Source organism: Notechis scutatus, chromosome 4 (assembly GCF_049901735.1).
Source record: "Notechis scutatus isolate UNSWTSFEM ecotype Mainland chromosome 4, rNotScu1.2, whole genome shotgun sequence".
In the NCBI taxonomy this organism is placed as follows: domain Eukaryota; kingdom Metazoa; phylum Chordata; class Lepidosauria; order Squamata; family Elapidae; genus Notechis; species Notechis scutatus.
Window position 1 is genome coordinate 73101710 of NC_142012.1, and position 14760 is coordinate 73116469.

The following is a 14760-nucleotide window of genomic DNA, read 5'->3' on the forward strand; positions in this document are numbered from 1 at the left end:
CCTCTCCAGCAGCCAACAAACACCCAGATAAGCAGGGATTAACACCAGACAAAAAAAATCAAGCAGAAAACAATAATTAAAGAACTACCACATCCCCAACAACACTGGCAGGACAAGCTACTGTATAAGGAAAGGTCCCTAGCATTGATTATGTCTAGTTGGGTATTGAAACATCTGTAAGCAGCTCAGCAAACAAGCTCAGGGAGAACCAAGGACTCCATAAAATTATCCATTATACAGATGTCTGTCCTGTAAGTTGTACAGATGTTTGTTTGCTATAGCACCTCACTGTCTTAAATCCAGTACTGAATTACCTAAGTTTCTGCCGCATACTGCCTGACTTTCTGGCAAAGTCTATCCTTTTCCATAGATAGGCCCAATCCTTTCATCTTGTCCTATATAGGGAAAAAAGATTTCTCAGGCTGTCTGTATTACTTGTCTACATAGTTAGCAAGTGGTATCTGCTTTTTTTACACTGCCAGTTGGCACTGCCAAATTTCCAAGGAAAATACTTCTCCGGAATGTCTGCAAAATGACTCGCATGCAAACCAGCCACATTAATAATTAAGCATAACTGGATAGATGTCAAGCCCAGAGCAGAGCTGTGACTCTAGAGTTCTACCTGACTTATTTATTTATTTAGTGTATGGCACGTGTTAGCCAGGGATCACCAAGGTGGCTAGCTGCCTCTGTGAAAGGAATGTTTTTGGGCGGTGTTGTCTCTACCCGCGGGATGTCTGCATGCTGGTAGGCATTCAGGGGAGTCTCTTTTCTTGTCCGTATGCAGTTGATTCGCTCATGGGAATCGAACCGCCGAGCTGCTGACCTCAGTGGTGAGCAGGCCCAGCATCTTGCCATGTGAGTCTACCAGACTACCAGTCTGCTACAGGTGAGCTTTTTATTTGTCATCAGTCTGAGGCCCAAAGATCACAAATAACTTGCCTGTAAGAGAAACTATTCAGTTATTCTGTTTAAATTCCATTACAAAAATCCTGTTCTCAGATCTAGAATTTGTATATAGCAATAGCACTTAGACTTATATACTGCTTTATAGTGCTTTACAGCCCTCTCTAAGCTGTTTAGAATCAGCCTATTGCCCTCCAACAATCTGGGTCCTCATTTTACCCACCTCGGAAGGACGGAAGGCTGAGTCAACCTTGAGCCTGGTGGGATTTGAACTATCAAATTGTAGGCAGATGGCCGCAGAAGAAGCTTGCAATACTGCACTCTAACCACTGGGCCACAGAGGCTCCTATATGTCTGAATGCAGCTGCTTTTTCCATGAATGATAGAATGCGAACATTGGAAGAACGCTCAGCGCTTTCTTCAGGCATTTGAAGTCATGTGTACAGAAGAAAGGAGCAATCCAGGTCACTGCAAAGTGCAAGTCAAGTGTTCCAAGTCAGTTCTGGTTGAGCGATGGAGAAACCTTCCTAAAAGCAGCACAATGGTGGGATCTAGAAATTAGATGAGCTTGGCCTCTTTCCAACCCTGAAATCTATGTTTGTTTGCGTATAGGTTATGATTTGCTGCTGCAAATATGGGGAACTGTCTAGCACAGACTGCAAACTTCTACCTCCTGTTATTTTTGCAACAATATTAAATAGAACTCATTTATCTTTGTGGTATTATCCCATACCCTTGATACCCTTGATGACCAGGACATTCCAATTAACATTTATACTAGCCATTCTGGAAATGCCTTTGATTCCTTTGAGTTGTACATCAGGACATGTAGTTGTTTCAAACAGCCATCTCCTTTTCCAGAAATGCTCAGCCGCCCTCTGTAGCTGTAGCCCAATCCCAGGAAAAGGCCTACATTGTTCAAGTGTGACTTTGAAATGCTTCAAATGTCTGTGACTAATAAGTGCTGAACACAATACAGACTTGGCCTCTTTTGCAATTAGTTTTACACCCAATTTTTCTCCTGTAATGTTCACGGACTCGAGCTGAGTACTGTGTGTATCTTTCCTCCTCTAATGCATCCTTGACCTTTCCCTTCACTCCTTGTTTAGAACTTCCTTCTCTTGGAGTTCACATGGGCATCGTTTGTCGGTGGTTAAGCATTGAATCTCTTAGCCCATCCCAATCAGACTTAAAAACGCCACTTCCAATTAGCCTCATGTTTCCCCTCCAGAAAATACATGTTTCTTATGTTATTCATCAGATTTTTTTTGCGATTATCTACCTAAGTGATACTGTTTTCTAATTTCATTTTAATAACTAAGTCAGGTTCTTACAATCCAGAGTAGAGAGATCTCCATTGCTTGCATGTATAATCAGAGCTATTCGGTCAGGAAAAAGGTTAGCACAACTTGAAAATCTACATCTAACAAGAAATAAAGCAGTTCATGTATTGATCCAAATGCGATGTCTAATTTTTATTTAGACATTGTGCTCAGCTGCAAGAGCCAAGAATTTATTTGTATCATTCAATGTGAATGACAATATACACGAATCCAGTGCAGGAAGAACATCACTTTTTTTTCCTTTCTTCAGCCACAGGGTTTTAGGTTGGTGGGTTACATTTTTGGTTACTCAACATTTCCCGCTGCTTGGGGACACATTGAATGAGATATTATAAAGTCCATATTATATATTTACAGACAATGGTAAATTCACAATTAAAAATGCACAACAACTAAGGCTCAATGCGAAAGCTTGGTTGAAATCCCTTTCTTCCTTGGTTCAATGAATGCGCTGAGTGACAGGTGTTGCCCCAAGGTGTCTCCCTGTTTGCCTAGTTCCAGTGAGCTCAGCACTGGTTTTCTTGGGCGTTGCTGGGCATAAGGCATGTTTGAGAGATGGGCAAGAATCTGCTTTGTGCTCAGAAGAGAGAGTGGCAGCAAGGCAGAAGATAAAATAGGAGTAGGTTCTACAAGGAAACCGGAGACTCACTTGAGGCAAGATTAGAACATTTAGACCAATTCCATTCCCTCTCAATCATAATCTCCTTGCTGTGCTCAGAAAGGAATGAAAGGAGACTACTGACAACTAAATGCAGAAGAAAAATCCATGCAGCGGGCACCAGAGGACAACTTTTCATCCCAGATGAAGATAAGTTTCTTGCAGCGGCTGAAGAGAGCACATCGGATTTCTCTCCATCTTTTGCTTGTCACAAATCACTTTCTATTCGAGAATGTCTGTACCATTCTAGGGACATCACCTATTTTGCTTCCCTGACCCCTGGGGTAAAAATAATGAAATAACTAAAATGGAATTAAGAAAATGCCATTTGATGTCTATGACTAGGAACCTTGGAAACACCACCATCATACGTAACAGAGCTGTCACAAATAGTAAGACATTCACTTGCTAGTTTCCTGAGCATTTTGGACATTAACAAGAAATGTCACAGTAGCTACACATTTGCATGCTTCTGCTCCTTGGAGATGCTACTTTCAGCTTCCTTGCATCTGGGAATTACAGGCTACACACATTCCTATGTTAGTTACCATAGAATTTGGGAACCGTGGGCAACTGCTGCACAATATCTTGTGCAATTGTGGTCTGAAGGTGTCTTTCAGCTGCATCAAACCATAAATAGCTGAAGGTGCATGGTTCACCCACGGATGGCACGCTTCCTCCTCCCTCTCTGGGTGATTCAAAGAAAGTTGGCAGTGGTGTGTGTATGTATGTGTGCACGCACACACATAAGTGTCCTTCCCGAAGGCTCCCACTTGAGTTTGTTTAGCAGTCTTGCTCGTGGAGATCTGGGCTTCAGCTCCAGCTCGAATTCTGCAGCTCCTCCCTGAGCCATGTGGGGAGAGGCTGCCTGAGCGTACTCAGCAACTTGGATAATTCAATGTTGTGCTCATGGTAGAAATCTGCCAGGAACATGCGGGACTGCAGGGGTCCCCAAAAGAGAGGATCTGTTAATGAAAAGCCACTGACAACTATAACAGACATGCAGGAATTCTGTGTAGCTTACCGAGGAATCCATCTCTGGATATTTCCTCCCTTTACTCTTTCCCAGGCATTTCGTCTTTCCTCCATCCAGCAGCTGGCACCAAAATCCCTTTGCGTCATCATACCTGAAAGGGGAATTACTTTATATAGTCCTTTTATACACCCGTGCTTGAATCTAGAGTGCTATGGAGGTTAACTAAATCCCTTCCTAATTTGCCTTTTCTTTCAGTGCCTAAAAATGACCTGTTTGGACAGGGATCTTGCCATCTCTCAGAAAAGTCATCACCAATGAAACGCAACTGATCTACATGCCAGGCTGGCTCTGTCTCCCTCTGGATAATCTGTGTCCTTGTGGGTCAAGGGTGCTCTGAATCTGGTGGCAGAATCTGGGGTGGGTGGCAGGGAGCTGATGGGCCCTCCAAGGCAAGGCATCTCCTTTGACAGAAAGCTCTGCGAGATCTAAACCGATCGCTGCCTTTGGAGCCAGAGGGAACAAGTCCTCCCTGGGCATCCTGGCTCTTAGCTCTTCGTCCTTGGTAGAGTTTACTGATTGAAATTAACTGATGCATCCTTGTTGTCCTTTCCATGGCAGCTCAGATAACAGGAACAAAGCAAAAGCAACCATTTCAGATGAATGCAAGAAGCAGGAAAGGCAGATGAAAGTGGTGTCGCCAACCCAGAATATAACAAAGGCAGCAATAAACAAATCTCTGCATTTATGCTAGCAAGAACTGCATCGGGATTGCTAACTTCTACCTACAGACTCCTTGTCCAACTTGTCTTTTTTTGTCCCCTCGGATTAAACTAGATGGGAACGGCATGCTGCAAAATAAGGGGACAAAATAACAGAACTCTTGAAAAATGAATTGTGTGTCTAGAAATCATGGCAACTAGACTTACTTTCTTGGTTCAAGACATTTTGCTGCCCACCCAAGCAGCTTCTTCAGTCAGAAAAAGTCTGCAATTTGAGGAACAAACCCTGAGGCGGGAATGCCCCTAAAAATGTTAGGAGTTGGTACGTTCCAAGGACTTCCTGCCTACTCAGATCCCCCCAACCAATTTGTTCAGACTGAAGAAGCTGCTTGGATGGGTAACAAAACGTCTCAAACCAGTAATAAGCCCAGTTGCCATAACTCAACTTGCAGACAATTCTGCTTGGATGACTGAGACTCTCCACTGAGATGAGGTGTGTGTATGTGCACTTGCCTAAGAGGGGAGAAAAAGGCCGAGTTGGGGAATGGGGGGGGATGTGCTGGTGAGCCAGCAGGATTAGTGCAGATGCAGCTCACCTTCTGTTCTCTGGAAAAGCCCCTTTTAAGGCCTGGCCCTCCCTCCAGCCCTGCCCACCATCTGCTATCCAGGCAAGAACTCCCAGGCAGCAGTTGGGAAGAGAAGGAAGCCTCTCTGCACCACCCTTTCAAAATTCACAGAGACTGCGCATCCGCAGCTTCCTCTATGCAGACACTTCCTGAAAATGGACTGGATTTTTAAAAAATGCCTTTCAAGATTACAGTATCACAGGGATTATTATTTTCATTTGGCAAGTCCCTGTTACTTGTACACAGAAGCCTGATTCAGAGATAAGGAATCCCCAGAAGATGGCAACAAGCTCAGGTGTTTCTTGTAGTAGTTGTTTAACTGCCACTAGCACCACTGAACCTGGCTTGATGGGACTCTAAAGAGGACAGCGAGTTGCCCACCCTCCCAGGCAAACAAGCCAAGACTGACAGAAGTCTTGGGAGCAATTAACAAGCTACTAAGCTTCACAACCTCAGTTTCTCATTATGTGATAAAACAAACCAGAAATTCTAGGAAGCCAGAGAAAGGAAGTGGAGGGATTGCCTGACCACTTCTTCATTTGTTGGCTTAGAAGTGCTGTGTTTCAATCAGGTCCTAATACAGGGGAAAAAATAGCTTACAAGCAGCTGTCACTCATATGTATACCTTTTTACAAAGATTTCAAGACAAAAGAGCCTTCATGCAAATGGAGAATCCTTACTTTAGTGCTTGTGTGTAGTTGAGAGGTGGTGTAATTCCCAGAAACCGTTGAATGTTCTCCATAATAGAGGAGGGGCTGTGTCGAAGCTCCTGCCCATCAACTATCAGAATCTAAATGGAAGGAGACATGACCAAAGTTCTTGGTAAATCTAACCAACCTTTGCATCAATAAAAGGAACTTTTAGTACAATCTGTAATCCTGCCAGACTGTGACCTGGATTATGGATGGTTCAAAAAGTCTGACAACGTTCTCTCTACAGCATATACACAAAATCTCCCCCGAGACTTGTAGGGTATTTCTGTATAATGCATATCACGTTAATGATATTTCCTGAGTGAAGAGTCAACATTATACAGCTGGACAGACATAGCAGACACTTCCTAGTTATATCTGGTTACCAGACTATTACACTTTCCCCTTCTTGAAGGAGGTGGTTGAGAAATTCCTTTGTCTTATTTATACAGTGATTCAGCTGGCAAGATAGGGTACAGGATTTTCTATAACCAGGGTTTGCATTAATGACAAAGCTCAAAAATTCAAGAAGCTGCTTCTTCAAAGTTTCTTTCCACTCTGGGTCCACTCATCTCTGAAACCTAGAAAGGCAGCAAGTTTTTAACAGTGTGCTACCTTAGTAGTTTTTATTCTTCTTGAATATTTCTTGGTGAGAGAGATCTTTTGTAAGTCTCTCTCACACACAAAGAGATATTCAAGAAAAATCCTGGTTTGCTTGTGCAAAATAAAAGTTAATACATTTTGAAAAGGTTGCTCAGAATCCGTTTTAGGGTTCGCTTAAATTGTGTTCAAACATAAGCTAGATCTTGGAAAAAAGAACTGTTGTACCTGTCCTGATGGAAAATATGTTAACCATCTCTCCAGATGTGTTGAATACAATCCAGGATTCAGACAGCGACTCTGTAGATTGTGCAGTTCTTGAGGGGCCTGGGGTCCAGCAGAAATGGTCTGGTAAAAGGTGTAGTTAAGGGCCACAGGGTCATTGTGAGCACGTTGGTGCTGCAAGGGTGAAAAGTGAATGAAGAGCATGAAATTCTGCTTTCCCCAATTCCAAAGGCAGATAATACGTAAAATGTCACCTAGGCAGCCTGGCCTTTCCGTGTTACCTGATACCAAGAGTAGGCTCGGTCAGCGGGGTTGATAAGGACAGCAATGATTTTGGCCTGCGGAAGGAGAGCTGCACTTCTTTTGGGGACTACCTCAGTATCAAAATAATTGGCACTTTTCTCAAACATGAAGTCTGTGCTGGCATTAGAAGGGATGGGGAAGAATTCCATGTACCTGTCAAGTTGAGGAAATCAGGAAAAAATATAAGGGAATAATAATAATGGGGATGGATTTAATTAGAATTGAGAAATTCCTGGTTTCTTACTATACACAAGAAGCTTGCAGGCACTGACAGAGTATACACAAACATTTGCATCATTCTGGCGGGAGCCTCATGCTGGATAGGCCATGTTCTGATTCCGCCTCGGATGCAAATGAAGTCTGTCTTATGGGGAACTTCAATGATACAAACACTATCCCCTCTGAAAATTGTCTTCATCAATTACTCCAGTGTTTCTCAATCTGGCTGGGAAAATTCTAGGAACTGAAATCCACACATCTTAAAGTCATCAAGGTTGAGAAATACCAAATCTAGTCATTGCTTTATGAAAGGATCAATGCATCTACTACATGAACTGCTCTAATCAAAGAAAAGAATACATCCAACTTTGTTTCTACTTGGTAGCCACGACTGAATTTTTGTGCTTGAGACGGAAAAAAAATGAAACTTTGCTGATTAGATAAGTTTGTGATTATAGAAATGGCTAGTGCATATTAAATATGTGAAAGTAAAAAGTTGAGGATGTGGTGCTATTATTTTATTCCACTGCACTAAAAAGAATCAAGGCTTTCTCTCTTTTTCCCTTTCCCCTACAGTTCTTTCTTTTCTCTTTTCCTTTCCCCATTTTCCCACTATTTTCATTTTCATTTTAGTTTAATAATAGTTTAATAAAACTATTTTTTTAAAGACTTGTTGAAAGCAAATCAGCAACCAATACAAGCATCCTTGGACTAATTAAAAGTCAGCAGTGTTATTTAACATTTGAAGTTAACGTTGTTTTATACAACTGGCTGGACGCTGGAACAAGAATAAGCTGCTAGTGCAAGGGAGAATCATGGAAATGCAACAGGATGTGGAGAATCTTGGCCTAGCTTTTTGACCAAGGTTAGAAAGTCCAAGCTCAGAGGCTCTCGGAGACCAATTCAATAGGAATCTCAGCACGTACCAATCAATTCCTTTGTGATAGTTGGGTCCATTAAAGAACTGGATCTCTTCAAAGGTGGACGGGCTTGGGAAATTGCTAGTCACAGCTGGGTGCATGGAGAGGAAGAAATGCACAGCTGTTGTCCCTGCAACAGAGAAATAAGAAGAAAACAAAAGCTTCATCAAGGTTATGTTGGGTTTACTTCAGCCATGAATAACTGAAATATCTGCTGGTTCCAAATATAGGTAGTCCTTGACTTAAGATAACAACTGGACCCAAAATTTCCAAATTAAGCAAGTAGTTGTTAAGTGAGTTGAACCCCATTTTATGATCTTTTTTGCCAGAGTTGTTAAGTGAATTATGTCATCTTTGGAAGCCATATTGAGATTCGATGCTCCCACGCTGCCAGAAGACTGAGTTGGCCAATACTATTGAGTAGCTCTAAGTCAGTAATGGCTAGCCTTTTTGGGCTTCTGTGCCAAAAATTGCACGTGCACCAGCGCGCACGCACTCACGTACCAGCACCCAGAATGCAATGCACCCCCCACCCCACGCCCCCTGTGTATGCACGCACAATCCCACCCCTCCTGCCACCCCCTTACCTGCACTGCGCCTCACAGCGGATTGTTTGGCTGGTTTGAAGCCTTTTTCGGCCTTACAGAAGCTTGGGAAAAGTTTCTGCAAGGCTTTTCGGGCCAAATTATAGGCCCGTTTCGTCACTTCCGGTATTATAGGAAGGCCTCAAGCCAACCGAAAAAAAAACCCCAGCTGTGAGGCACGTGCATACGCAGTGAGGTAAGTTTGCCTGTGCCTCGCATGCCAGCACAAATGGGTCTGTGTGCCACTTGTGGCACCCGTGCCATATGCTCGCCATCACAGCTCTAAGTAGACAAAATAAAATCCGTTTGTTACTTCAAGGTCATTGAGTATGGTGCAGAATGAAATAAGGATCTTACTTTAGGACGAATGGTACAATCATGCAGCCATGTGATGTGATGGCGGCCAAGGAGGGATGGATTTGTAGTTTCGAATATTGCAAGGAAGCCCGAAAACGTTCAGATTCAGGATTCCACAGATGTGCCAGTTTACTATCCAAATAAAGGTATGTTTGAGTTATGTCTGTCAGGGAGTTATTGATTGGAATGGAGGTTTGCTGGAACGCTGACAAATTACTGAAGTTTTTAAGTGAATCATGCAGTCATTATGCAAACCTGGCTCCCCCCCATTGATGGTACTTATTGGAAAAGCCAACTGAGAAGATTACAAACGATGATCGTATGACCCCAGGACAGTGCAGCTGCCATAAATCTACGCCAAATGCCAAGTGCACCCAAATTTTGATCACATAACCATGGGGAAGCTGCAACAGTCGTGAGAATGGATCATAAGCCACTTTTTTTAGTGCTGTTGTAACTTTGAACAATCACTAAACAAATGATTGTAAGTCAAGGAATACTTGTATTTCTTTTCACATCCCATATACTGGAGAGTGGTGAAGAATGCTTTCCAGTTTAAACTTCTTTTTGTACATTGATTTATCCCCAAATTTATTGAGTTACAGGTCCGTCTTATCTCAGTTTGACAGGTTTGAAAGGAGTAGGGAATCTCAGTGCAGATTTGCCCCTCAAGACTAATTGCCCTTTTCTACATGGTCAAGAACTTTAATCAGCAGAGAGGTCATGAGAGCAGTCAGGAGGCTGCTGAACTAGAACAAGTGCCCCAGTCTACATGGACAGCAGTGAGGGATATGAGAAGGCAGAGTTTGGTGGCATTCAGAAGGCCATAACTTTTCTACCTGGACTTTAAGGGGCACTATGCTGACAGATGAAATCACAAAATGGAGACTCACAATATCAAATTGCTATAAGCACGATGAAAAATGCCATTGGGGATAAGCGTTACCAGTTTTTTGAGGACCAATAATAAGGAACTTGGGAAGTCGGTCACATGTCTTCTCTTTTGACCAGATATCCTTATGCCGCTTGTCATCACAAGGGTTCTATGTCAAAAAAGACATCAAATATGAGATGATGTCGGAAATACATGACTTTATATACATTAGGTAACTAAATTGTATGAGAAGGTCCCTAATCTAAGATGCGTTCTACCATTCGGAATGTACTACAGTGATACTAAAAGAATACTGAGTCTTGGAGCAAAGCCATTTAATCACATTACTTTTTTCATAATGTTATGAAAACATTTATGGTATCAAAATATAAAAAGTATTTTGAAAAGTTTATCTTTTGAAATCTGCGCTTATTTTGAAATGTTGTTTGCTTGATTTTTGCTCTTTTCCTAATAGGAAATTCAAGAGAAGTAATTTTTCCAATCTTTTCTGCATTGGTCATGTTCCCCTAGTACATGCTTGGTTTTGAGCGTCACATTTTAGGAAGGACACTGATATTAGAACATGTTCAGATGAGAGCCACCAAGATGACAAGGGGCTTGCAAATAGAAAAGGCTATGAGGAACAGTTGGTGCTATGGATGGATATCTTTAGTTTGGAAGACACCTGATAGACATCTTCAAGACATCTTCAACCCTGAAGATCATTCAGAGTTGTTCCAAAAGATAGAATAAAAAATTGTGGATTCCAATTTTGGATACTTTTGGGCTAGTGGGGATTTTGGTTGAACAGCAGGAAATTGTAAGGGTTAGCATTCAACAACAGATCATTTGTTCATCTTGATACCCATTCCTGCTGGATACTCTCTCTCTTATATTCTATGATTTGGAGGAAAGGGGATGCTAATCTGGTATTATTGCAAGAATTTGAAATAGCTAAGGCAGGTGAAATTATCTTAATTGAAGGTTGGTCTAGCTGGATTCTTAGCATAGCATAACTTTTACAGCCAGTTTATGGGAGCAACTGATATTCAAAGACTCCAATTCCTTTATTATCTATTCTACCAAAGGACTGCTTAATTGCACATTATCAGAGGGAGTTTCCAGGAATAAAAAAAAGCTGGGCGTCACTGAAATACTGCCCACCCAGGTGAACTCTCCAGTTGAATTTCTTAAGAGAGCTGAATAGGTATGCTAATAATCATCTCCACATTCCTCTTTCAAGGATTGATAGAGATGCCGTGACGTACTTACCAGTTAATGTATAATCTGGACTGGTGCATGAAGAAAAACAAAAACTGGTTTTAAGGTTATCTTTCTGGCTAAGAGGAAGGTCAAATATGTGCTGAGGCAGCCAATCAGGAATGCCTCTGTTGACTTTGTTTTTATTTGTCACTAAAACCTGCTTGTCAAAAGAGAGCTGTCCCCGATGTTTGTACAGCAGTTCCCAATTCTATAGTCCTGAGACCTACTTATGAATATCATTTTCTTTTCAAAATGACAGCCTCATTTGGGAGTCTAACGCTAGATTACCCACCCAGACAACAATGAAAACAGGACCTGCCATTGAAAAATTTGTTGGATTCACCAATGAACTTATACAGTGAAAGTATGTGCTGAAAATGGAATCAGAGTCAATTCAAAAATGTCAAACTTCTCTCAGAAATAAAAGTTTCCTATGTCCAGAAACAGCCATAACTTTCCATATTCCCAGTTAATTCCAAAGAAATCAAAAGGAAAATGAAATGCAGGAACCTTTCTCCTGCAGCAAATAATAAAGATTCATGAAATGCTGAACTTTCTACTTTTGTATCAAGGTCAAATCAAATCTTCAGCTGAAGTGTGGGAACCTATCTTAGGCATTGTTGGAAAATGCTTCCTCACCTGCCACAGAGGGTTCTTTTCCTCTGAAAATATTTCAAAATACTTTTTAGCCAACTGGATGGGAGGCAAAGTCTGAATACGAAGATTGGTCCAGCACTGCACAAATTTGACAAGGCTTTCAAAAGTGTAGAGCCCAAGGCGGTCATTGCCATAATTGGACAAGTGGGTCATGAAGATGCTGATCTACAAGGAAGGAAGGAAATGGAAGCTTTCATTAGTATCAACAAACAAACCCACTTGGGTCCCATCACCTGCTTTCTGCACTTGCAAAGTATACAATGTCCATGATCCTAAAGTTTTTGTTCTTTCATTTGTTTAGATTTGACATATATAGTCATCCTTCCCACAAAGGATATTAATATAAATAACTCCTGTGTCCCAGAATTTCTTAAGAGGGTTTTAATTAATTCATCAGTTCCATTTAATTCTTTTCTTCTGAAAAGAAAGCCATCATACCTCTCAATCTGTTGAATGTAGAGCTATTTATTTATATAGTCCTTTTTATTTTTTAATTAGATTTCAAGAGCAAGGAACTTGGGAGTCTCCTTTTACTGTCATGACAAGTGCCTGCTTACTGAAAGTCTAGTCTCCATTGGGAGGGGGGGTCATAACCCAACAAAATACCTTTAGTTTTCTAGAAATATGACCCCTGCATTTCTTTGCCCCCCGACCCCCCAAATCTCAAACCTACCCAAAGTTTTTATTTATAAATTAATCCTAATCAGTCTAAACAACTATAACTGGAACTTAGTTCCAATTACAGTATTGTTAAGACTGGTGTGCTCCATCTTTTCCATAGTCTGGGAGGTGTGACCAGGAAGGGTCCCGTCACTTAAACTTACTGGCATGTCCATATCACATAATTAACTTTGAACCTGGTTTTGTTTAGTCCCAATAAAACACAAATACAATACTTCAAATTATGAGAAAATCAGACCTAGAACAATTAGTACTGGAGTTACCAACGGACTTCTGCGCACCATAATTATTGTTCAGAACTTGACAAAGATTACTAGCTGCTCATGTTTGATCTTGCAGTAGTAACTCTATAATCTTTTGGTCAATGTTCACAATTCAGACAATTGTAGTTATGAGTGCCAGATACTATGAGCAACACAATAGACAATTTAACAATGAATGGTATCTTAACATCTGAACACTCAAGTGCAATTATCACATGTAAAACAAGTATTTCTACCCGTTGTGACCACAATGGGTGATGCCTTTTTATCTCTCTTTCCCCCTCCCCGATACACACACACACACACACACACACACACTACTGTCTATGACCCATTAGCTGCCCTTCACCTTCTTCAACCGCAGAGCTGGCTGGGTCTGAGAGGCCTTACAAAGGGGAAAGCACTCGGCTTCACCAAATGAGCCTGTTAACTCCAGCTGAATTGGAAGGAAGAGGGCTGCTAAGGATATCAGCCTTCTTCTCTACAAACCCTTTGCAGGGTTCTTGCACTAAATGGATCTGGAGATGTGAAAAGAGGAAGGGAAAGAGAAGATGAAGCAATAATTAAGCCTGGTGAGATGTGAACTGCCAAATTGCAGGCAGTGGCAGGCAGCAGAAGTAGCCTGCAGTACTGCATTTTAACAACTGTGCCACCGTGACTCAAAATCAAAAGCCCTTTTCTGCATTCAACTTTAAATTCCTGCACATCTTTTATCTTAACAGTATTTAATAGCTTCTGATAAATGGTTTAAATACATTCCAGTAAAATTTAGATGTCAATCATTTCTCCTTCTAAACTGAAGATGGTTTGCTCTCAGAGACTCATAAAGTCTGTTGGGCCATGACACAATTGTCCCCAAGATCTCATTCTGGCATTTCTTGCCCAGCCAGACGAATTTGGTTGTTATTTTATTTAATTCAATAAAAAATGGTTTTCCTAATTTTATCAGGATCATCTGAAAGAGATACATCAATTTTGGTAGGGTATTCATTTTCAACACTGCAATTCTGCCTAATATTGATAGTTGTAGTTTCCCTCATATTTCCAAATCCCTCCTAGTTTGCTTGATTAATTTAGTATAATTATCTTCTTTAATTGATGAACACCTAGTAGATAGCCATATTCCCAGATATTCTTTTTTCACTCTGTAGTCCCATTTTATTTTGTAGTTCTATTTTCTGTTTTGCAGTACAATTTTTAATTATCATTTTAGTTTTGTTTTTATTTATTTTCAACCCTGCAACTTCTCCGAATTTTTCTATTTCTTGAAGTAGTACTTGGCTATTTTTTTATTGGTTCTTCCCCTATGAATACAAGGTCGTCTGCAAATGCTTGGACCTTGTATTCTTCGTTTCTGATTTTGATCCTCTTTATTCTTGAATTTTGTCTGATTGTGGCAAGTAACACTTCTAAGGATAAAATGAACAGCAGAGGTGATAGTGGGCACCCTTGTCTCCCTCCTTTGCCCATCTTGAACTCATCTGTATAATCTCCATTCAGTAACACCTTGCTGTTTGGGTAGAGTATATGGCTTGTAGTATTTTTACTATGTTAGTACTGAAATTCATTCTTATTATTTGCTGTAGGATAAACTTCCAATTAAGATTGTCGAAGGCCTTTTATGCATCCAAAAAAATTAATGCTGCTTGCTTTTCGGGCTGTGCTTTGTAGTATTCGTTTGTATTTAACACTATTCTGATGTTGTTTCTAATTTGTCTATTTGGCAGAAAGCCGTTCTGGTCCGAATATATAATCTCACTTAGAATTGGTTTCATTCTCTCTGCCAAAATTGTCATAAATATTTTATAATCTATGTTTAATAGTGAAATTGGTCTATAATTTGAAATCATCTGTTGATCAGTACCTTCCTTCAGAATCAAAGTGACATATGCCT

General features: G+C 40.9%; 1 protein-coding gene across 3 annotated transcripts in view; it reads right to left on the minus strand.

The window, feature by feature from the left end:
* Positions 1-2354: 2354 nt before the first annotated feature.
* NDST2 (N-deacetylase and N-sulfotransferase 2) overlaps positions 2355-14760 on the minus strand; it is a 68932-nt gene continuing 56526 nt past the window's right edge. For all 3 annotated transcript variants that reach the window (XM_087963752.1, XM_026674248.2, XM_087963753.1), the window contains 8 exons: positions 11905-12087; positions 10075-10171; positions 8194-8317; positions 7027-7201; positions 6749-6919; positions 5909-6018; positions 3932-4034; positions 2355-3846 (listed from right to left, as the gene is read on the minus strand). In XM_087963752.1, coding sequence (XP_087819878.1) covers positions 3721-3846; positions 3932-4034; positions 5909-6018; positions 6749-6919; positions 7027-7201; positions 8194-8317; positions 10075-10171; positions 11905-12087 — 1089 coding nt within the window. In that variant the 3' untranslated portion in view covers positions 2355-3720. The remainder of the gene's footprint in view (positions 3847-3931; positions 4035-5908; positions 6019-6748; positions 6920-7026; positions 7202-8193; positions 8318-10074; positions 10172-11904; positions 12088-14760) is intronic.